At 46.3% G+C, this 25,223-nt stretch overlaps 1 protein-coding gene across 1 annotated transcript in view; it reads right to left on the bottom strand.

Annotated features, from left to right (window-relative positions):
- Nucleotides 1-203: 203 nt before the first annotated feature.
- LOC109615084 (low affinity immunoglobulin gamma Fc region receptor II-like) overlaps nt 204-25,223 on the bottom strand; it is an 89,182-nt gene continuing 64,162 nt past the window's right edge. Inside the window, exons 3-5 of the mRNA XM_034290770.1 lie at nt 1,014-1,289; nt 355-597; nt 204-208 (exon numbers count right to left, since the gene is read on the bottom strand). Coding sequence (XP_034146661.1) covers nt 204-208; nt 355-597; nt 1,014-1,289 — 524 coding nt within the window. The remainder of the gene's footprint in view (nt 209-354; nt 598-1,013; nt 1,290-25,223) is intronic.

The following is a 25,223-nucleotide window of genomic DNA, read 5'->3' as shown; positions in this document are numbered from 1 at the left end:
TTTTCTCAATAAAAATTCAGATTTAATGTGTGCAAAAATATGTTAACCCTTTAATTTAATAGCTAGTGGCACCTCCATTAGCAACGATAACTTGAGAACGTAACTCTGACATATTCATTGAAGGGTACTGCCCAGTCCTCCAGAACTCAACCAATTGTGTTTAGAAAAAAGCTGGAATAAGTCTGATTCAATACGTTTTCATTTCAGGCTGTAAAAAAATTTGAACATTTTGAAAGGGGGTGGTGACTTTCCCCTGTAAATATATATACAGTATAGAGAGGCAATATCAATTAATAAATGACTTTTACAGAACAAATTTAAATAAAACATTAAATGTATTATAACATCCGTCACCTGTCACATTCATCCAGCTGTTTGGGGAGTTTCCTTTAGAGTGTTGACACAAGTACCATCCTTCATCTGACTTGTTAACTGCAGGGATGGTCATCTCTCCTGTAGACTCAGTCCTGATGAAGGATCCATCTTTGTAGAAATCAGCTGTGAGGTCAGAGGGAGTTTCCTGATGTCTGCAGCTGAGAGTCACAGAATGTCCCTCAGTCACAGGGAGGATGGGAATCTCTAGGATCACAGGAGCATCTGTACATAAAAAATTAACATCATGCAGAAAGTAGATGGTGATTATTAACATACCATTTACTGTGATGTTAGTAGATGGTGATTATTAACATAAAGGTTACTGTGATGTTAGTAGATGGTGATTATTAACATAAAGGTTACTGTGATGTTTGTATATGGTGATTATTAACATACCATGTACTGTGATGTTAGTAGATGATTATTAACATACCATGTACTGTGATGTTAGTTGATGGTGATTATTAACATACCATGTACTGCAATGTTAGTAGATGGTGATTATTAACATATCATGTACTGGGATGTTAGTAAATGGTGATTATTAACATAAAGGTTACTGTGATGTTTGTACATGGTGATTATTAACAAACCATGTATTGTGATGTGAGTAAATGGTAATTATTCACATACAGTACCAGTTACTGTGATGTTGACAGTATTACTGTGTTCTCCAGATTCAGACTGACACCAGTAAACTCCACTGTCTACTGATTTGGTTGAGGCGATGTTGCAGTTGATCCCTTCTAACTTTCCCCAGACATCACCACATTGTGTAAGGTTTCCATGTGCTGGGTTCTTCACCACTCTCCATCCAGTAGTGTTCCCCTGAACCTCACAGCTCAGAGAGACAGACTCATATTCAAAGAACTGATGTCTGTTGGGTCTGACAATCAGAGAACCTGGAGACTGACCTGGGAGAGAAATGGGGTGGGATCTTAGTGTACAGAACTTTGGTCAACATTGGTAGTTTATAAATAAAATAGACTTTGAGTTTTTGAGTTTTGCTTCATGGGGGACAGTTCTTTACTGTGGTTAAACACCGCCATGTCCGTAGATGGCACTATAGCAAATGTGAATTGCACATGTGTAAGCCAAGACAATCGCCATTTGGAACCCCACGCTGTAGTACCGTGATCATTCATTTTAGTGACTTGGCTTTTTTGTCAACTCTTGTTCAAAGGGTGTAAGGTATAAGCTATATGCTCTGAATTGGTGAACACCCGGAAAAAACGATTGAAAATTGTTGAACGCAGAGTCACCTACATAGCTATGGTGAGTTCTGTTCTATTAGAAATATCTAGCGTTAAGTGTTGTTAGGATACTGAGTAAGAACGTAATGACGTAGACCTTGTTGTATTAAACAAGGACTGTTTGCAATATTATATTAACATTCAAATTCTTTAGTCAAGTTACTGGTAGCTGAATGCAAGTTCTAAGCCATTGGCAGGAAAACAAGTTATAGAAACTGAGCTTGAAAAAAACAGCGTTGTCCTGAGATGAAATACCTACAGTAACCCTTGTTTCTTTGTGTGTCTACAAGTTTGGTTGCTTACTATTTTTTGTTTCTTAGTTTATCCTCAAGTTCGGATGTTTTGTGCTTCTTCGCATATCAACAGTTGCCTATATCGTGTTTTTTAGTGTATCAACAAGTTAGAATTTTATAATATGTGCTTACTCCTTGTAACTTTTATCAACTGATAGGTAACGTTAGCTAAATCGTGTTTGCCAGAACTTGTTCACCACCAGCAGAGACACCTGGGAGGCTGTCCCTTATAAGCTCATCAAGCATGCAGGTGAATTTGAAAACATAATAACAGTTTGAAAAATGTTTTGCAGGGTAAATGCTTACCAAACCTTAACTTTTCCTAGACACGTGAGAGACCGGACGTGTGTATCGCCAGAGGAGCGAAAATAGTTCCAGTGTGGGCCCTTATCACCCCAAGGATGCACATCTACACCACAACACCCTGTGGGTTGCAGCCCTGGAGGTATGTGAATTACATGTTGATCTCGTAATTGCTGCAATGTTTACTTGGTTTCACCATATTTACCTGTTCACCTACTTTTATGTTTATTTTTAGGATGGAGCAAGCACAGTACTCCAAGGCACCAGAGAGGTACTCCACGCCACCATGTAGAGGATTGCTACATAGGTAAGTGTGGTTTCATTCACTTAACCCAGATGCTTAACTTGTTATTAAAGCATGTTGCTTCCAATTTTATTTGTCAATTTCAATTTATTTTTAAGAAGGCAGAGGTAGGGGGAAGTTTTAGCTCTGCACATGTAGGTAAGAATGAAAATTTTGGTGGACATTGCGATTTGAGTTCTAATTGTAAAATAACCTGATATTTAGGACTGAATAATTAACTGTCTGTCTTTACTTTCAGAGCATTTGGAGAAGATCAAGTGGCTGACTGAAGAGAAGGTCGAGCTGAGGGCACAGCTGGCTCTACAATCAGGTAAAAACAAGACTATAATTATGCTAGCATCTTGTCTTAATGAAACTGCATTTGTCTGAACGTGAGCCCATTACTGAAATGCAATATTGTACAGCCTTTCTGAAATTACATGTATATGGCAGTTTTTTTTTTATTTCACTATTAAGCTATTGACATTTCATTGTCCTTTTTAGCTTCTGATAAATGTCTGACTGAAAAGAATGTCAAGCTGAGGGCACAGCTGGCTCTATAATCAGGTAAAAACAAGACTATAGTTGTGCTAGCATGTTGTCTTCATGAAATATTTATCTAGAATGTCATGCAGTTCTCTAAGTCATGTCAGGCCATTTAAGTACTATATCTGATTACTGTATTACAGGAGCCATAAGGAAGAATCCTTCCAACCGGGATGCCACTGATGAGGCTGTCCAGAACCAGGTCCCCAGGTACCAGAAAGGGGCAGCTGACCGTGCAGGTGGGAGAAGACGTCGCGGCGGTACAAGGGACCTCCCGTGAATGAATGACATCTCCAGCACAACCAATATTGCTGCTAAGCTGGAGTACTGTATTTTTTTTTACTGCTGCTATGTACAGTGTTATATATATATATATGATTGCATTATCCTAATATATTTATAGCTCTTTGTGAATGTTCTTAATTCTGACTGTAGTTGTAGTGTTATGCCACCATTCATAAGCTTATTGCACTGATGTATCTATGATATTCAATAACTATTGATTGCAGCTAGGTCACACTTATGTATATTACTGCCATTCTAGCCCTTGTTTATTTTGTATTGTATTATGTTTAATTTGTACTTTCACATTGAAATACTGTAATTTTACTATCTGTTACTGGACACGTTTTCTTGCACTATTTGATTTGGTAACATTTTTATTTCAATTCATTTGCACATGTTTATTTTGTATGCTTGCTTTATAATGCATGTTTTTTTTGTATGCATCTTGCACTATTTTAAATAAATTGTTAAGATTTTATTAAGTTCATTGTCATTTGTGATATGACAAATTATTATTAAGGATTATTATAAATAAAACCTAATATTGGGGCAAGGCATCCTGCTGGGTTTATTGCATAAAAGCGGCTAGCCGCCGTCGGGCTGCTGGTGAGCCGCTGATCAAGGTATTGTCTTGAAAGCGGCCCAACTGTGATGCGCTATGAAAAAAGCGACGGCCAAAAGCTAGTGTTGCTTGCTGGGATATAACCAACTGAACACCTTTTTCAGGATCAATCAATTAGAGTTAGAGTTTACATAGCTGGCCAAAAACGGAATTCACATTTTGCATTTGGAAATTGGTTTTTAAACCACTGGTTTTTACTTCAATATGATTGGGCTACATCTCTACATTACACACTAAACCAGAGGTGTCAAACCGGTTCCACGGAGGGCCGAGTGTCTGCAGGTCTTTGGGTTTTCCTTTAAATTGGTTCCCAGGTCAGACCTGAACAACCAGGTGGGGGTAGAAATTAACCAATTAGTGAACTCATTAATCAATCAGGTACAAGATGAGAGCGAAAACCTGGTGCAGGCAGAATGTAGTCGATTTTAGCTTTTAATTAAACACGACCAAAAACATCAAACACAGCAACAATGATCCACAAATGCAGGGAGCAGAGGGGAAACATTTAAATCATGGTGTGCATGATTAAAGACATGTGACACAAAACAAGTCCGGGATGCGTTCATAAGTGACGGGAACCGAGGCTGCTGCTTACCGTACTGTGACATCATAATAGAATGGCACAATCATAAAACAAAACAAGACAACAACGAAGAAATGAAATGACCCCTGTTCAAAAGTCTGCATACCCTTAGTTCTAAATACTGTGTATTGCCCCCTTTAGCAACAATGACAGCATGCAGTCTTTAGTAATAGTTGTCTATAAGTCCCCGATTTCTTTCGTCTTGGCAAAATGCCTACATGTCATGCAAAGTCTTTGGTCGTCATGCATGAACCGCACGTTTGAGATCTCCCCAGAGTGGCTGCATTCATCTTGCCATACATTTTCACAAGATTCCCTGTGCCTTTAGAGCTCACACCCCCCCAAAACATCAGTGAGCCACCACCATGTTTCACAGTGGGGATGGTATTCTGTTCACTAAAGGCCTTGTTGACCCCTCTCCAAACATAGCACTTAAAGTTGTGACCATAAAGCTCTATTTTGGTCTGGTCACTCCAAATTACAGTGTGCCAGAAGCTGTGAGGCATGTTAAGGTGCTGTCGGGCATATTGTAAATGGGCTTTTTCGTGGCATTGGCGCAGTAATTTCTTCTTTCTGGCAACTTGACCATGCAGCTCATTTTGGTTCAAGTGTTGTCGTATTGTGCTCCTTGAAATAACCACACCGTCTTTTTCCAGAGCAGCCTGTATTTCTCCTGAGGTTACCTGTGGGTTTTTCTTTGTATTCCAAACAATTCTTCTGGCAGTTTTGGCTGAAATCTTTCTTGGTGTACGTGACCTTGGCTTGGTATCAAGAGATCCCCGAATTTTCCACTTCTTAATAAGTGATTGATCAGTATTGACTGTATTGACATTTGCAAGGTTTTGGGTATGTTTTTATATACTTTTCCATCTTTATAAAGTTCCATTATCTTGTTATGCAGGTCTTTTGGCAGTTCTGCTCAGTGCATCCATGTGAAACCAAACAAAGTCATTGACTATTTATACACAGACACTAATTACAATTTAAAAAGCCACAGGTGTGGGAAATTCACCTTTATTTGCCTTTTTCACCTATGTGTCTGTAACAGGGCCAAACATTTAAGGGTATGTAAACATTTGATCAGAGCCATTTGGGTGATAAAGGATATAAAGGATATAGCCAGCAGCACTTTCTTATCCACCCGATCCATTGGCTCCAGTGGAAGATTCTATACCTCAATGTGGCCGTTAGTGACTCAGTCTGTATTAGTGACATTGACAGCTAATTTTCTAAATGATATGTTAGTTAAAAAAATTCTGCTTCTGATTCCCTCGTTTGTTACATCATTCTATAGATGATAATGTTAATGATAATTTATTTATTTGAGGAGGTTAATGTATATATAAAAGTTATATTAAATTGGAAGTTATTCCTTAATGTTGAGAATTTATCCCATTTCTTCGTCTTGCATCCGTCATAGCATCAAATTATCAATTCCACTGCCGATCACCCCACTGGCTCCCCTGGATGGGGCCCGATGTGATATATTTTTATAGGTCCCAAAAATTCCTAGCGACGCCCCTGGACGTGGTGTCCATGATTCCCGAATCCCAAAGATTTTGATTTGTCAGACCACAGTACAGTTTTCCACTTCGCCTGAGTCCATCTTAAATTAGCTCAGGCCCAGAGAAGGCAGGGGTTCTGTATTTTCTTTATATGGTTTCTTCTTTGCATGGTCGAGTTTTAACTTGCATTTGAGGATGCAGTTCAAAGACAATGGTTTTCGGAAGTGTTCCTGAGCCCATGCAGTGATTTCCACTACAGAATTGTGTCTGTTTTTAACACCTGAGGGCCCAAAGATCACAGCCATCCAATATTGGTTTTCGGCCATGTTCCCTTGTGTATAGAGATTTCCCCTGGATTCTCTGAATCGTTTAATGATAATACGCACCGTCGGTGAGATCCCCAAACTCTTCGGAAAATTACATTGAGAAACGTTATTCTTGAATTATTGCACTATTTCCCAGCGCAGTCTTTCAGAGTAATTAATCATCCCCACCATTGGGGCCCATTCACAATCACCCATCCAATCATCTCCACCTCTGCCACTATAAAGGAACTGTCAATCCTGGAGGGGGACTTTAACTGACTATTCAAGATACAGAACCCACGAAAAGCTGCAGGGCCTGACGGTGTCTTTCCATCCACCCTAAAGCACTGTGCAGATCAGCTTTCTGCTGGGTTTACTGACATCTTCAACACCTCACTGGAGACATGCTGCATCCTGGCCTGTTTCAAATCCTCCATCATCATCCCAGTCCCCAAGAAACCAAGGATCACAGTATTTAATGACGACAGAACCGTCACCCTGACCTCTGTGGTTATGAAGTAATTTGAGCAAATTGTGCTGTCCCACCTCAAGACCATCACCAACCCTCTACTAGATCCACTAAAGTTTGCCTGCAGAGCCAAAAGGTCTGTGGATGACGCGGTCAACATGTCTCTTCAAGATTGTGTTTGGTGCCCCTGCTCTTCTCCCTGTACACCAACAGCTGCACCTCCAGTCACCACTCTGTCAAGCTCCTGAAGTTTGTGGGTTACACCAGTCTCATCTGACTTATTTCTGATGGTGAAGTCTTCCTACAGGTGGGCGATTGACCATCTGGTGTTTTGGTGCAATCAGAACAACTTGGAGCTCAACACATTAAAGACAGTGGAAATGATAGTGAACTTCAGGAGAAGACCAGCTCTCCTTCCCCCATCATCCTGGGTGGCTCCCCAGTCAACTCTGTGGAGTCCTTTCACTTTCTGGGCACCATCATCACCCAGGACCTCAAGTGGGAGCTGAACATCACCTCATTTACAAAGAAAGATCAGCAGGGGATGTACTTCCTGTGGCAGCTGAAAAAGTTCAACCTGCCAACGACTATGATGGTGTATTTCTACACTGCCATCATAGAGTCCATCCTGACCTCCTCCATCACTGTCTGGTATACTGCCATCATAGAGTCCATCCTGACCTCCTCCATCACCATCTGGTACACTGCCATCATAGAGTCCATCCTGACCTCCTCCATCACCATCTGGTACACTGCCATCATAGAGTCCATCCTGACCTCCTCCATCACCGTCTGGTACACTGCCATCATAGAGTCCATCCTGACCTCCATCACCGTCTGGTACACTGCCATCATAGAGTCCATCCTGACCTCCTCCATCACCATCTGGTACACTGCCATCATAGAGTCCATCCTGACCTCCTCCATCACTGTCTGGTACACTGCCATCATAGAGTCCATCCTGACCTCCATCACTGTCTGGTACACTGCCATCATAGAGTCCATCCTGACCTCCTCCATCACTGTCTGGTACACTGCCATCATAGAGTCCATCCTGACCTCCTCCATCACCGTCTGGTACACTGCCATCATAGAGTCCATCCTGACCTCCATCACCGTCTGGTACACTGCCATCATAGAGTCCATCCTGACCTCCATCACTGTCTGGTACACTGCCATCATAGAGTCCATCCTGACCTCCATCACCATCTGGTACACTGCCATCATAGAGTCCATCCTGACCTCCTCCATCACCATCTGGTACACTGCCATCATAGAGTCCATCCTGACCTCCTCCATCACAGTCTGGTACACTGCCATCATAGAGTCCATCCTGACCTCCTCCATCACCGTCTGGTACACTGGCATCATAGAGTCCATCCTGACCTCCATCACTGTCTGGTACACTGCCATCATAGAGTCCATCCTGACCTCCATCACCATCTGGTACACTGCAGCCGCTGACAAGGACAAGGGCAGGCTGCAATGCATCATCCGCTCTGCAGAGATGTGATTGGCTGCAATCTCCTGTCTCTACAAGACCTACACCTCCAGGACACAGAAGCGAGCGGCAATGATTGGGTCTGATCCCCCTCACCCTGGAAATTGACTATTTAGAACTCTCCCCTCTGGGAGAAGGCTGAGGTCTATCAGGACCAAAACCTCTAGCCACAAAAACAGTTTCTATCCAACAGCAGTAGGCCTCCTGAACATGCCACCCTGGAACCAAAATGACTGTAACCCACTCCCAACATACACACAACCCTCAACTGGACAAATCTATAACCCCTCCCCACATACACACACAACCCTCAACTGGACAAATCTATAACCCCTCCCCACATACACACACAACCCTCAACTGGACAAATCTATAACCCCTCCCCAAATACACACACAACCCTCAACTGGACATATCTATAACCCCTCCCCACATACACACACAACCCTCAACTGGACATATCTATAACCCCTCCCCACATACACACACAACCCTCAACTGGACAAATCTATTACCCCTCCCCACATACACACACAACCCTCAACTGGACAAATCTGTAACCCCTCCCCAAATCCACACACAACCCTCAACTGGACAAAGTCTTGCACCTTACATATATTTTTTAGTAATTTTTAGGAATGTATTCATGCATAGTAGGGATGGGCACGGATAGTTGAATGTTTGAATACCCAAAATGTATTTAGTATTCCAATACTTGCGTGTGTACTCAATTAACCCACATTTTTTACGTATATGTATTTTGTTGGTTGAAATAGTTATTTTTCTACATACTTTTAAAACTTTTTTTTTTACATACGACGATATACCATGACATTTAAAAAAAGTAGTGTAGTCGGGTCCAGTCAGTCAGAATAATGCAATATATACTTCCTTGCCTACTGTTAGCAAGTGGATTGAAGTCAACTCATTCAAGGGAATATATTTACTGAATTAATGTTACCTCCGGAAAAAATATTTGGCCACAAAACGCTACGTAAAGTTCAGAAAACGGTGAGTTTAGCAAATAGCATATAGCTGTCTGTCTTAGCTAACTAGCTTCTCTAAACTCTTCCATCCAATAATGTCAATGTTGTGTGTTGATTAATATTGACTTCTAGTTCTGTAGTTTTGGGTGTCAACGACACGGCTTCCTCCATGCACACAGTCGCTTTTATGTCACACGAACGGTCATCCAGCCGATGTTACATGAGAACACCCTGTCCTTCACACGTTATGTAGTAGCGGGTAGTTTTTAAAAACATGTATTTCGGTTAACCGAATACTATTCGAACAACAACACACTATTCGGATAGTAAAATATGGTCCATGCACATCCCTAATGTACAATCTACTGTTTATATGCTCAGTCCACTGTTCTTATTTGTTTTTAATTACCTTATTCCTTTTGCATTGTTTTGCATTACAGATTTTCTCAAATGCTAACACAAAAGCCAATCCTCTAAACCAAATGACCAGTTGTCTAAACACATTTACTAAATCTAGCCATCATTTTCCAATATCATAACACAAGTTGCAAAAGAACTCTGCTCATATTCTCAAATGAAAGCTCATGTGATGCAAGGGAGAAGAGCTGCCCATGGAAGGAGCAGGCCAATGAGGAAGAGGAGTTCAAATCAGAGGAGGAAGAGGAGCAGGCCAACGAGGAAGAGGAGTTCAAATCAGAGGAGGAAGAGGAGCAGGCCAACGAGGAAGTGGAGTTCAAATCAGAGGAGGAAGAGGAGCAGGCCAACGAGAAAGAGGAGTTCAAATCAGAGGAGGAAGAGGAGCAGGCCAACAAGGGAGAGGAGGCCAACAAGGGAGAGGAGAAGGTCCAGGAGGGAGAGCAAGACAACCTCGCACCATCATTACGGATGAGATGCGAGCAACAGTCATTGACCATGTCATTGTCCATGGCATGACAATGGCTGAAGCAGGACTAAGAGTCCGTCCAAACCTGAGTAGGTTCACCGTGGCCACCATTATCAGGGCATTCAGACAACACAACCGGTATTGTACTCTATTGCTTTCTTTGTCACAATACAATTTTACAAGCCTGTGAAAGTAGTCTATTGGTTTCAAATCAGTTGTTACTGTATTGTAAAACATGTCAATTGACAACACGTTTCTTTCTTTAGAGTTGAAAGAATGCCACATAGAGGTGGGAGGGTTGCCATATTTACAGCGGCACAAGAAACCCTCATTGTGGATATGGTTCGTGAGAACAACCTCATCAGACTCCGGGAGATCAGAGACAAAGTCATTGCCGATAATGTCAACTTTGAGAGCATTGATGATGTCAGCTTGGCCACAATAGATCGAGTTCTCCGGCGCCAAAAGATGCGGATGAAACAGGTCTATAGGGTTCCCTTTGAGCGCAACTCTGCGCCACACAAAGACCTACATTACGAGTATGTGCAAGTAAGTATACATCCATGTTCACAGTACAGTTAGTGGACATACTGTGTTGCTCAGTGGCCTACATTACTTCTGGACAATACTGTGCTACCTGATTGACTGTTGTTCTGAACACATGTGCACTTTCACATTTTCACAGAGGATATTACAGTTGGACGCGATGGCCAAACCTCATGAGTACCTCTTCCTGGATGAGGCTAGCTTCAACCTGCAGAAACGAAGGCAAAGAGGCCGTAACATCATTGGCCAAAGAGCCATCACATGCTGTCCTTGGGTCTTACAACACCCAACGTCTCCTCACCTTCCTAGAGGAGCTAAAAGACATCCTCCTGGACCGCCAACAACACCATCCTGGGCCCGCACATCACATTTATGTGATCATTTGGGACAATGTACGCTTCCACAGAACAAACCAAATCAGAGAGTGGTTCACCACCAACAGTAACCACTTTTTAAACGTCTGTCTGCCACCCTACTCCCCTTTCCTGAACCCTATAGAGGAGTTCTTCTCATCGTGGTGATGGAAGGTTTATGACAGACAACCATACACTAGAGAGAACCTCCTAAGGGCAATGGAGCTGGCCTGTGTTGACATCCCAGTGGAGGCCTTCCAAGGATGGATTCGCCATTCCAGGGTGTTTTTCCCGCGGTGTCTGGCAGGAGACAATATAGCCTGCGATGTGGATGAGGTGATGTGGCCCGATGCAGCTCAGCGACAAGATGCCGCACAGTAATTGTGGTGTGTGTGTGGTGTGAATAAAGTAAATAAAAAAAGCTTCACACCCTGATCATGTTTTCAAGAGTACTGTTGTGTGCAATAGATTCTGTTTTTGCATTGAGTTGTGTTACAGTAGTGTACATGCAGAATTTACTATAGATTTATACTCTTCATATGAAACTCACAAATCTAAATGCCTAATCCTCTGCAGAGATCTAAGAAGATCCATTACTGTAAAGTTTCTAAAAATATGCATTGACAGTTATGAAACAAAGAACCTTCTCACAAATTGAGCATTGTGTTTTCAATTGTTTTGCTGTAGTGTGTAATGATGTGTATAGTGTTTACATTTTTTAAAGCTTCGAGCTGCTCTTTTGGTGTGAAAGTTTGAGTTTTGAAGTGAGAAGGTGTGGTTGTGTTTATGTAGCTTTAGAAAAGGGTGTTGTGTTTAGACATTGGGGAACATGGAGGAAATGTTTGTGAAATGTGTTTTAGCATTTGAGAAAAACTGTAATCGCTACACTAAGGGACCTGAACAAATTCCTTGTTTGTTGTGAAACTTATTTGGCAATAAAACTCTTTCTGATTCAGATTCTGACATGTTGCCAGTTGACCTAAATAGTTGTAAGATGTTCCCCTAGATTTTGTTTTTTAACATTATCCAAATTTTCTGGTCTTTTGTTGACTCTGTCCCATCTTTTTTGAAATGTGTTGCTGGCATCAAATTTGAAGTGGGTATATATTTTTCAAGAAAAAAAACATTTTCGCAGTTTCAACATTTGATATGTTGTATTTGAACTATTTTCTTTTGAATATAGGAATAAATGATTTGCACATCATTTCATTCTGTTACATTTTACACAGCGTCCAATATAGTAATATAGTTGCTTCCATGCTTCCATGTTGTGATCATATTGGGATTTTGGATTTGACACCAATTAACAATGTTTCAAAACACAAGTAGAAAATGTTGAGGATTAAATAGATCTGAGAAGAGAATAACAGTTTATACAGAGTTTCCCTTAAGAAAGATTATATTGATGTTTGGTGTCAACTTTGCAGATCAACATATAGCCAGAGTTATAAAATAACTTAATAACCAGATTGTGAACATGAAATCACTATGGACTGACTGCATGATGTTTGTTTAATATGTTGAGTTGTAAATAGTTGTCCTGTTTGTTACCATTTCATGCTGCATGCTCACATGCATTTCTCTGTCCTACTGGGAGAAATGCATGTGAGAGAAAAACAAATGATGTTTTTTTTTATATGTAATTAATAGTTGAACTGTGGTGAGCAAGCATTTCTCGTTAGTCATTATTACATCCCATTGTACCCAACATGTGAATGTGGAAAAAGTAGTAGTGAATCATGTAAATACAAAGAAACTATTTCATTACAAAACAAAAACCTGGATTCCAGAAACTAAGAACTGTAGCTCCTCTGTATTAAAATGTTTTACCATAATCAGTTAATAGAAAGTAATAATTACCTGAATTCAGTCCAGAGATGAACAACCCTGTAACACAGAGAGAGAAACAGATAATGAGAAAAAGAGACAAAGAAAAAGAGAGAGAGAAGGAGAGAGAGAGAGGGTTGGGGGGAGGAAGGGAAGGAGGGAGACAGGTTGACATGGAGGAAGAGTACTTACAGAGTATCCAATAGACTGGTGTCACTTCCATCCTGTGTTGATGCTGACTGAGTCTCTGTGATCTGCTGCAGCTCTACTAGACTTCTAGACCCTCCTCCTCCTTCCTGTTCTGACCCACTGACACCCCCCTAGTTGAGAAGGAGACCTTGAAGATTACACCCTCTAGTGGAGGAGAAGGAGAGGTGGAAGATGGCACCCCCTAGTGGAAGAGGAGGTGGAAAGACAAGTGTATGAAGGTGAAACCAACATTGAGTCATTATCAAGAAAAGGAACCAGGCAATAAGTTCAGCCAGTCCATGAAGTTGTGAACAGGAATCAAACCAGGGTTTCTTGTATGAATCTCCAGTAAAACAGACTGTGTCCACTACGACACTAAGCGATATGTACACAGTGTGTCGTTATACTTCTCAATTTTTAAACCAATTAGTCAAAACGTGGCACGTTTGTTTCTTTAGATTCACTCCATCACTGCTTTGTTTCTTTAGAAAACAATAACAGTTGAATAGTGGAACCACTATGCTATGTGAACTAGTATGTAAATCAAAAACAATTGCTGAATCTCAAATCGCATATTACATATAGTTAGGTTTGGAAATATTCGGACACTGAGACAAGTTTGGTTATTTTGGCTGTTTACCAAACTATATTCAAGTTACAGTTAAATAATGAATATGGGCATAAAGTGCAGTCTCAGCTTTAATTTGAGTGTATTCACATCTAAATTGGAGGAAGGCTTTAGCAATTACTGCTATTTAATATGTAGACCCCTCTTTTTCAAAGGACCAAAAGTAATTGGACAATTGACTCAAAAGCTATTTCATACACAGGTGTGGGCTATTCTTTCATTATTTCTTAATCAGTTAAGCAGGAAAAATGTCTGGAGTTGATTCCAGGTGTGGCATTCACATAAAGACGTTGCTGTGAACCCACACCATGTGGTCAAAGGAGCTCTCAATGCCAGTGAAACCGGCCAGACTAAAACCTTGGCCAGACCAGATCTGACAAGTGTGTTGTGAATGAATCGTTTTGTTGCAAGCCCTTTCCACATCGCTACACATTATTTTTTGATTTACGCCGCATCAATAAATAGAGGCTGATATGTGCAGTCGTTGGTTTTTCTGCCCTTTTCGATTTGTCAGAGACGAATGCTACTAATATTGCATGGAGGAAGATTTCGTCCGATAGTCGCCTACCATGTCAGTAACTTTAACTTGTTCGCTATATTCTGAAAGTTTTGTTTACGCTAGCAACTGCATGTTTTTTAGCGAATGTCTGCCACTTGGGGATAACTTGCTAGCAATACAAACTCTGTTCTAGCTACAGAAGCTGTATAGGTAGTTTGAGTGCGTGTAGAGCAGTGTATTTGGTAGCTTTTATTTCATTTTAGTCATTACAATTATGTAGGCCATACTTCGCAGATACAAAAAAAAACAAATAATACAAATAATATGAATATATTTATATATATATATTCACTTAATTCCATTCTGACAGTGCATTTTTTAATGAGATTAGAGGCATAACTTATAAATTGACAGTTTCCGTTTTTATTTATGCACACGTTTTGTTGCATCCGAAATGTGATGCATCCACAAAGGGAACGCATAGTGCTGCATGTCTTTGCATCATAACGCACTATTTTATTGAAAATGACAGAACTTCCGTAGTTACGCATATGAAATGGCGCATTTGGTGTGGCCAAGGCATTAGACTGCAAAACAAAATCCATCAGAGCAGGAACATTAGGAGTGGACAAATCAACAGTTGTCACGTCCTGGCTGTGCCCCTAGCCATCTCTGCGCTGGGCTCGGGGCATAGCCAGGACAGGACAGGAGGTGGCCTTTAGCCACCTCTACTCCTTTTTTTGGTTTCCCCAATTGGAGGCAGGTGTTAGTCATTGCCTCCAATTGGGGACCCTATTTAAGTTTAGTTTGTAGGCCCCAAGGCGTGGTTCATTTTGGTTTTGTTTATCCTGTGTAAGGAATACCCACGTCACTGGTTGCTGCTTTTTGTTTTGTTGGAGTCCTGCATTCTTTATTTTGTATTAAATGGATTACCTTACCTACCTCTACTCTGCGCCTGTGTCCTCTTCATCCCACAACCGTGACAGAATGAACCACCACCAAGAGACACAGCAGAAATGGACGGTAGGGGAACTCCTCGGTTGGCCGGACAGCGACACCGAGGAGGAGGAGAACCCCTACTGTCCTCTGCGGCACACCGGGCCTCCACAGCATCCACCCCGGAGGAGACGTCGACGGAGGCGACGTAAGCAAACCTCCGTGTGTCCACCCCAAGAATTTCTTGGCGGGGTGCTGTGGGGGCAGGCGGAATGGAAGGACGCGGCCGTGCCACCCGTGCTCACGTGTGGGGTAGTCCAGGTGCCCCAGCCCTGCCCGGTGCCAGCTCCTAGGCGTCGGGCAACAACGCCGGGGGGGCCTATGAGGGCTTTCCCTGATGTTGGGAGATGTGAGGACTGGTGGGGCTATCGGGACCCGCCGTACCGGTTCTCGCAGCCAGCGCCCCCTGCTGCCCGGGAGCCGCAGCCGGCGCCGCCAGCGCCCCACACTGCCCGGGAGCCGCAGCCTGCGCCCCCCGCTGCCCGGAAGCCGCAGCCTGCGCCCCCCGCTGCCCGGAAGCCGCAGCCTGCGCCCCCCGCTGCCCGGAAGCCGCAGCCTGCGCCCCCCGCTGCCCGGAAGCCGCAGCCTGCGCCCCCCGCTGCCCGGAAGCCGCAGCCTGCGCCCCCCGCTGCCCGGAAGCCGCAGCCTGCGCCCCCCGCTGCCCGGGAGCCGCAGCCAGCGCTCCCCGCTGCCCGGGAGCCGCAGCCAGCGCCGCCAGCGCCCCCCGCTGCCTGGGAGCCGCAGCCAGCGCCCCCCGCTGCCTGGGAGCCGCAGCCAGCGCCCCCTGCTGCCCGGGAGCCGCAGCCAGCGCTCCCCGCTCCCTGGGAGCCGCAGCCAGCGCCGCCAGCAACCCCTGCTGCTTGGGAGCCGCAGCCAGCGCCCCCCGCTGCTTGGGAGCTGCAGCCAGCGTCCCCCGCTGCCTGGGAGCCGCAGCCAGCGCCGCCAGCGCCCCCTGCTGCCCGGGAGCCGCAGCCAGCGCCCCCCGCTGCCTGGGAGCCGCAGCCAGCGCCGCCAGCGCCCCCTGCTGCCCGGGAGCCGCAGCCAGCGTCCCCCGCTGCCTGGGAGCCGCAGCCAGCGCCCCCCGCTGCCTGGGAGCCGCAGCCAGCGTCCCCCGCTGCTTGGGAGCCGCAGCCAGCGCCCCCCGCTGCTTGGGAGCCGCAGCCAGCGTTCCCCGCTGCCTGGGAGACGCAGTCAGCGCTGCCAGCGCCCCCCGCTGCCCAGTGGCCACAGCCGCCAGCTCCTCCCGCTGCCCAGTGGCCGCAGCCGCCAGCTCCTCCCGCTGCCCAGTGGCCTCAGCCGCCAGCTCCTCCCGCTGCCCAGTGGCCGCAGCCGCCAGTTCCTCCCGCTGCCCAGTGGCCGCAGCCGCCAGCTCCTCCCGCTGCCCAGTGGCCTCAGCCGCCAGCTCCTCCCGCTGCCCAGTGGCCTCAGCCGCCAGCTCCACCCGCTGCCCAGTGGCCTCAGCCGCCAGCTCCACCCGCTGCCCAGTGGCCTCAGCCGCCAGCTCCTCCCGCTGCCCAGTGGCCTCAGCCGCCAGCTCCTCCCGCTGCCCAGTGGCCTCAGCCGCCAGCTCCACCCGCTGCCCAGTGGCCTCAGCCGCCAGCTCCACCCGCTGCCCAGTGGCCTCAGCCGCCAGCTCCTCCCGCTGCCCTGTTTTCGCCGCCGCCAGGACCCGCCGTGGACTGGCCGCCGCCGCCCGGGCCCGCGGATGACTGGCCGCCGCCGCCCGGGCCCGCGGATGACTGGCCGCCGCCGCCCGGGTCCGCGGATGACTGGCCGCCGCCGCCCGGGCCCGCGGATGACTGGCCGCCGCCGCCCGGGTCCGCGGATGACTGGCCGCCGCCGCCCGGGCCCGCGGATGACTGGCCGCCGCCGCCGCCCGGGCCCGCGGATGACTGGCCGCCGCCGCCCGAGCCAGCGGATGACTGGTCGCCGCCGCCCGGGGCCGTGGATGACTGGCCGCCGCCGCCCGAGCCAGCGGTTGACTGGCCGCCCGAGGCCGCGGATGACTGGCCGCCGCCGCACGAGGCCGCGGATGACTGGCCGCCGCCCGAGCCCGCGGTGGACTGGCCGCCTTGTCCCGCAGCGCCTTCACCTGCCCAGGAGCCCCCGCATCGTCCTACGGCGCCCTCGCCTGTCCCGGCCTCAGCGGCGCCCTCGCCTGTCCCGACCTCAGCGGCGCCCTCGCCTGTCCCGGCCTCAGCGGCGCCCTCGCCTGTCCCGGCTCTCCCTGACCCTCCGCCGGCTCTCCCTGACCCTCCGCCGGCTTCCCTGTCTCCGGCTCCTTCGCCGGCTCTCCCACAGGGTTCTGACCCTCCGCCGGCTCCCCCGGCTCCTGCTCCTCCACCGGCTCCTATTCCCCCGCCGGCTCCCCCGTCTCCTGCTCCTCCGCCGGCTCCTGCTCCCCCGCCGGCCGTCAACCCTCCGCCGGCTCCCCCGGCTCCTGCTCCTCCGCCGGCTGCCGACCTGCTGCCGGCTCCTATTCCTCCGCCGGCTCCCCTGTCTCCTATGCCTCCCCCGTCTCCTATTCCTCTGCCGGCTCCTATTCCCCCGCCGGCTCCCCCGTCTCCTATTCCTCTGCCTGCTCCTATTCCTCCGCCAGCTCCCCCGGCTCCTACTCCTCCGCCGGCTCTTCCGCCGGCTCCGGACCCTCCGCCGGCTCTTCCGCCGGCTCCGGACCCACCGCCGGCCCTTCCGCCGGCTCCGGACCCTCCGCCGGCTCCCCCGGCTCCTGCTCCTCCACCGGCTCCTGCTCCTCCGCCGGCTCCTACTCCTCCGCCGGCTCTTCCGCCGGCTCCTGACCCTCCACCGGTTTCCCCGTCTCCTACTCCTCCGCCGGCTCTTCCGCAGGCTCCTGACCCTCCGCCGGCTCCCCCGTCTCCTATTCCTCCGCCGGCTCCCCCGGCTCCTACTCCTCCGCCGGCTCTTCCGCCGGCTCCGGACCCTCCGCCGGCTCTTCCGCCGGCTCCGGACCCACCGCCGGCCCTTCCGCCGGCTCCGGACCCTCCGCCGGTTCCCCCGGCTCCTGCTCCTCCACCGGCTCCTGCTCCTCCGCCGGCTCCTACTCCTCCGCCGGCTCTTCCGCCGGCTCCTGACCCTCCACCGGTTTCCCCGTCTCCTACTCCTCCGCCGGCTCTTCCGCAGGCTCCTGACCCTCCGCCGGCTCCCCCGTCTCCTATTCCTCCGCCGGCTCCCCCGGCTCCTACTCCTCCGCCGGCTCTTCCGCCGGCTCCGGACCCTCCGCCGGCTCCCCCGGCTCCTGCTCCTCCACCGGCTCCTATTCCCCCGCCGGCTCCCCCGTCTCCTGCTCCTCCGCCGGCTCCTACTCCTCCGCCGGCTCTTCCGCCGGCTCCTGACCCTCCGCCGGTTTTCCCCATCTCCTGCTCCTCCGCCGGCTCTTCCGCCGGCTCTGGACCCTCCGCCGCCTCCCCCGGCTCCTGCTCCTCCGCCGGCTCCTATTCCCCCGCCGGCTCCCCCGTCTCCTACTCCTCCGCCGGCTCTCCCGCCGGCTCCGGACCCTCCGCCGCCTCCCCCGGCTCCTGCTCCTCCGCCGGCTCCTATTCCCCCGCCGGCTCCCCCGTCTCCTGCTCCTCCGCCGGCTCTTCCGCCGGCTCCTGACCCTCCGCCGGTTTCCCCGTCTCCTATTCCTCCACCGGCTCCCCCGGCTCCTGCTCCTCCGCCGGCTGTCGACCCTCCGCCGGTTCCCCCGGCTCCTGCTTCTCCGCCGGCTGTCGACCCGCCGCCGGCTCTCCTGCCGGTTCCTGTCCCTCCGCCGGCTCTCCCGTCTCCTGACCCTCTGCCTCCCTGGCCTGTCCCTGCGGCTCCGCCTCCCCGGCCTGTGCCGGCGGCTCCGGGCGCTGAGCCTCCGCCGGTCCGGGTGTGGTCGTCCCGGTCTTGCGGTCGGGAGCCCGCGCCTTTGGGGGGGGGTACTGTCACGTCCTGGCTGTGCCCCTAGCCATCTCTGCGCTGGGCTCGGGGCATAGCCAGGACAGGACAGGAGGTGGCCTTTAGCCACCTCTACTCCTTTTTTTGGTTTCCCCAATTGGAGGCAGGTGTTAGTCATTGCCTCCAATTGGGGACCCTATTTAAGTTTAGTTTGTAGGCCCCAAGGCGTGGTTCATTTTGGTTTTGTTTATCCTGTGTAAGGAATACCCACGTCACTGGTTGCTGCTTTTTGTTTTGTTGGAGTCCTGCATTCTTTATTTTGTATTAAATGGATTACCTTACCTACCTCTACTCTGCGCCTGTGTCCTCTTCATCCCACAACCGTGACAACAGTTTGAAACAGCGTAGGAATTTCTCAACGGCCATGGCCATCATTGCCCTTTGCTCTGGCAGTGATGCCCCAAAAATCATTGTACTTTATTTGTGATTATTCAGAGTCAATTTAAATGATAGCAGGTGTGTAATGACTTGTTTTTAACATGAGTTTGAATGTGATTGGTAAATTTAAGTATCTAGGGGTCTTGTTCACGAGTGAGTGAGGGAAGGATAGAACGGGAGATTGACAGACAGATCGGTGCAGCTTCTGCAGTAATGCAGTCGATCGTGGTGAAAAAAGAGCTGAGCCGCAAGGCGAAGCTCTCGATTTACCGGTCAATCTACGTTTCTACTCTCACCTATGGTCATGAGCGTTGGGTCATGACCGAAAGGACAAGATCCCGGATACAGGTGGCCGAAATGAGCCTGGGAGCCTGGCCTGGGAATGCCTCGGTGTCCCCCCGAAAGAGCTAGAGGAAGTGTCTGGGGAGAGGGAAGTCTGGGCATCCCTGCTTAGACTGCTGCCCCCGCGACCCGGCCCCGGATAAGCGGAAGATGATGGATGGATCAGCGGGAAGATGTTTAGTGTTTAACAAAACGGTTCCATGGTTCATCAATGCTAAATTCCCTGGCATTTTATGTTCCGATAAGTGTTACAACAGATGTCATACAACCAGTGGGTTTTAACCTTTCATGTTTTACAATGCGTGTGTAGAAAGGAGATTTCCACAAGCACCGAATTTCGTGTGAGATAGCATTTACTAAATCTTGCTTATTTATCTAAGAAATAAAGAAGGGGTCAGGACTTACGATTTTGGAGAGTTTCTGCCCATTTTTTTATTTTAACATAAGATGGGCTTTAAGATCAAATTTGCCCATTGTAATGGTCCCTAAAATAGCCATTAGTACAAACTGTAGTATTTGTGAGTTTGAGAATACTTGTTTGTGTGTGTTAGTGTGTGTGTGTGTGTTAGTGTGTGTGTGTGTGTGTGCGGATGCGGGTTTCCAGGTTTCAAAATGTATGCACCTTCTAATCTTGGTAAATAGACTTAACATTATTTATAATCAGCTTTAAATACCTGTATACGCTTGGTCTTCTTTTAACCCTCTTTGTGTTTATTTCAGACCAAGTAACCAGCATCAGTGTCTGTTGGACTACGCGGTTGTGATCTTACACATCCTGAACAGATACTTTTTGTGTAAGTCTATTTATTTACAGACATATTCACAATTGTACTAAAATGTTATTAACTTTACCACAATATGCATACAGCTGGATCTTTGTACTCTGCATATCAACCAGCAGTGTGAGGACCTGGTGATGATAAAGAGTACATCACCATAATGGCTTCAGTTATGGACCCCCCCCATATTGTGGGTCAGGGGATTTTTGTTTCATTGTTTCCCCCATTACACAATGCTTGACAGCTTAAGGTAATACATATTTACAGTCAACTCATCAAAACTGTGATTTATGTAAATGTGCTTGAGACAGAATATAAAATTTAACTTGTAAGTGGATAACTTGTAAACATGGAAACATGAAACATAAAAAACCTGATCGACAATCCAGAATGTGTGAACCTATAGAAATTCTTACTGATGATGTAACAGACCAGACACGTAACAACCATCAACATCTACACATACTGAACAGACCACACCCCGAAATACAAATGATCCGGTCAATACTTTGTTACATAGCGATACAGACATTAATCCACAGATGCAAGGTTTATTAGCCAAGATTAATAGCCCCAATTTTACATGATCTAGTTGACTCCTCCACAAACTCTCTGACACAAACTCATTGCGACGACCCAGATGATTTCTAAATGATTTCGTGTTGGTGGTGTTTTATAAAACCCTCTAAGCCCCAGGACCCCAGTGAGCACTACATATATTATGATTTTGAGACAATTGCCAATCCTGTGGGTGGTATACACACTGCAAATTTTGTGTGCGCAATAAGCTTTGAAAACGAGGCGTGGTGTTCAGCTGGAGATGGTTGTGTCGCAGCTTTTTTCCAAAATTTAGGAAACCTGATTGGGTGGTGGGCTACACATGGACATTTCTACTATGATAAACCTGATTGGGTGGTGGGCTACACATGGACATTTCTACTATGATAAACCTGATTGGGTGGTGGGCTACACATGGACATTTCTACTATGATAAACCTGATTGGGTGGTGGGCTACACATGGACATTTCTACTATGATAAACCTGATTGGGTGGTGGGCTACACATGGACATTTCTACTATGATAAACCTGATTGGGTGGTGGGCTACACATGGTCATTTCTACTATGATAAACCTGATTGGGTGGTGGGCTACACATGGACATTTCTACTATGATAAACCTGATTGGGTGGTGGGTTACACATGGACATTTCTACTATGATAAACCTGATTGGGTGGTGGGCTACACATGGACATTTCTACTATGATAAACCTGATTGGGTGGTGGGCTACACATGGACATTTCTACTATGATAAACCTGATAGGGTGGTGGGCTACACATGGACATTTCTACTATGATAAACCTGATTGGGTGGTGGGCTACACATGGACATTTCTACTATGATAAACCTGATTGGGTGGTGGGCTACACATGGACATTTCTACTATGATAAACCTGATTGGGTGGTGGGCTACATATGATACATGATGTTAGTTTGACTGTAACACAACCTCACAATGATACATGATGTTAGTTTGACTGTAACACAACCTCACAATGATACATGATGTTAATTTGACTGTAACACAATCTCACAATGATACATGATGCTAGTTTAACTGTAACACAACCAAACTTCACAATGATACATGATGCTTGTTTGACTGTAACACAATCCCACAATGATACATGATGCTAGTTTGACTGTAACACAACCTTACATGATGTTAGTTTGACTGTAACACAACCTCACAATGATACATTATGTTAGTTTGACTGTAACACAACCTCACAATGATACATTATGTTAGTTTGACTGTAACACAACCTCACAATGATACATTATGTTAGTTTGACTGTAACACAACCTCACAATTATACATGATGTTAGTTTGACTGTAACACAACCTCACAATGATACATTATGTTAGTTTGACTGTAACACAACCTCACAATGTTACATGATGCTAGTTTAACTGTAACACAACCTCAAAATGATACATGATGCTAAGTTGACTGTAACACAACCTCACAATGATACATGATGTTAGTTTGACTGTAACACAACCTCACAATGATACATGATGTTAATTTGACTGTAACACAACCTCACAATGATACATTATGTTAGTTTGACTGTAACACAACCTCACAATGATACATTATGTTAGTTTGACTGTAACACAACCTCACAATGATACATTATGTTAGTTTGACCAACACAGGGGTCGGCAACCCAAAATGTTGAAAGAGCCATATTGGACCAAAAAAAAAAAATCTGTCTGGTGCCGCAAAAAATTAAAGGCCTTATATCAGCCTTATAATGAAGGTAATGTAAGTGTCTATATTACCCCCTTCGTATCAAAATGATAAGTAGGCTACAAATACATAGTGAGCATTCATGATTAAATGTTTATTTTCCCTGCAGGGCATCCTGGAGAGAATGAGGCACCACGTGACTACTCTGCTGTACCATGGTGCTTTAAGTTTAACTTCCATTATAATTTTAATGTATTATGTTTTGTTGCATTGATGAAATTAATCAGACTTTGTTGTGTAGCAGGAGATCGGAATATTCGCTGTCAACTTCATCTAGCAATGCACAGAACTGACGGTGGTTTAATGCTTTTGCATTATCTTGTTCACCATTTCGATGACAAGGTTCATCACCTCCATCTTTCCCTTGGGATCCATGGCCCTTGACACACCCGCCGGTTTGTTTGTTTTTCAGCATCACGCTGAAACATGTGTCGCAGTCTATGAAGTAAATCTTCGTTGACAGAAATGTTAAAATTAAATATTTATTATACACATTTTTACAACGTTAAAAAACTTTAAGAATGTTTATTAATTTATATCATACAGAAATTATATTAAAACAAATGTTAATTTTTTTTCATATTTTGGAAAAAGCTCCAGGGAGCCACTAGGGCGGCGCTTAAGAGCCACATGCGGCTCTAGAGCCGTGGGTTGCAGACCCCCGTACTAACACAACACAACCTCACAATGACACAAGATGTTAGTTTGACAGCAACACAACCTCATGATGTTAGTTTGACTTTAACACAACCTTACAATGATACAATTATACACAATGCTAGTTTGACTGTAACACAACCTCACAATGATACATCATGGTAGTTAACTGTATCACAACCTCACCCAGGTTTTTCCAGCATAGAGGAATATTTGGCGCCCCCCAAAGAGGTTTTAGCGAGCGCCAAAGGAAAATTACCAGCGCCACAATGATAAGAACTGAAAAAAAATTGCATTTCAAATCCTTTCTGAATGTGTTTAAAAGCAATTTATCAAACAACTGTTGAACAAGCAGAACATAAACCAAAGGCTAACAGTTAAATGTAAACACTGCAGAAAAACAGTTTAAGCGACCAAAGGTAATACTTTAAATGTGTTTCAAGACTTGGAGAACAATCACATTACCAAATATGAACAGTGCGTGGCTCAAAAAGAGAGAGACTGACAAGCACCCAGCAACAAGTGCCTCCACAAAGCAGGTGTCGATAACACAAGCATTTCCAAATGTTACACATTATGGAAAGGATTCAAGAAGATGGAAAGAAAGAAATATAAATAAATAACTGACGCAATTTGTTACTGCATCACGAAGGATATGGTTCCCATAGCTACAGTGGAGCGCAGTGGGTTTAAACACCTCGTTAAAACTCTCGACAGAAGATACACTGTGCCATCGTGACCATATTATTCCTCAACTGTGATGCCCAACATGTGTAGAACATTTTTTGTAAAAAGGTAGCTTTTGAACTGAAGTCTGTTCAGCACTTTGCAGCCATATCTGATGTCTGGTCAAGTAGGACGATGGACCCATACTTGAGCCTTATTTTGCACTACATTGACGATGAATGGAAGCTGCACAACAGAGGCCTTGAAACAGTATATTTTCCAGTCAATCACACGTCAGAGATGATTGCACAAGGCCTGAGAGATATGCTTTCTGCGTGGGAACTCACAGAAGAGAACCTCGTGGCCATAATGACAGACAACAGCACTAATGTTGTCAAAGCTACACAGCTGAGTGGATGGACACGGCAGCAGTGTTCTGGACACAGGCTGCACCTGGCAATCGGTAAGAGCACATCAGCTTAACAGCATTGGATTTTATAGCATTGAATATTACAATGCTATAATATTCAATAATCTAACTGGGGATATCTGGGTGGTGACAGGCTGCTATATTATTTTTGTGTTTGTCTGTATGTGTCATAAATGATAATGTCTAATGTTTTTAATGATTTTTTTCTTTTCTGTGCTGATTCTTGTTAAACAATTGGTTACATGTGTTTAAAAGGTGCTTTATAAATATTATTTCATATAGCACCTTTCTTAATGTCACAATGTGCTTGATATTACAATGTTACAATGTAAAAACAAAAATATTGTCCAGTCCTACAGACTACCATGGCCTTGTCAGATCCTTTTATTTATTTAATAAACAGAGGAGAGTGAAATGCTCTGAAGCAGGATGTGACCTCTGCAACTGACTCCCAACCCCACACCCCTGTCCCTCAAACT

Source organism: Esox lucius, chromosome 24 (genome assembly GCF_011004845.1).
Source record: "Esox lucius isolate fEsoLuc1 chromosome 24, fEsoLuc1.pri, whole genome shotgun sequence".
NCBI lineage: Eukaryota > Metazoa > Chordata > Actinopteri > Esociformes > Esocidae > Esox > Esox lucius.
The sequence above is the reverse complement of the archived record's forward strand: the minus strand, read 5'-3'. Positions and strand labels throughout refer to the sequence as shown.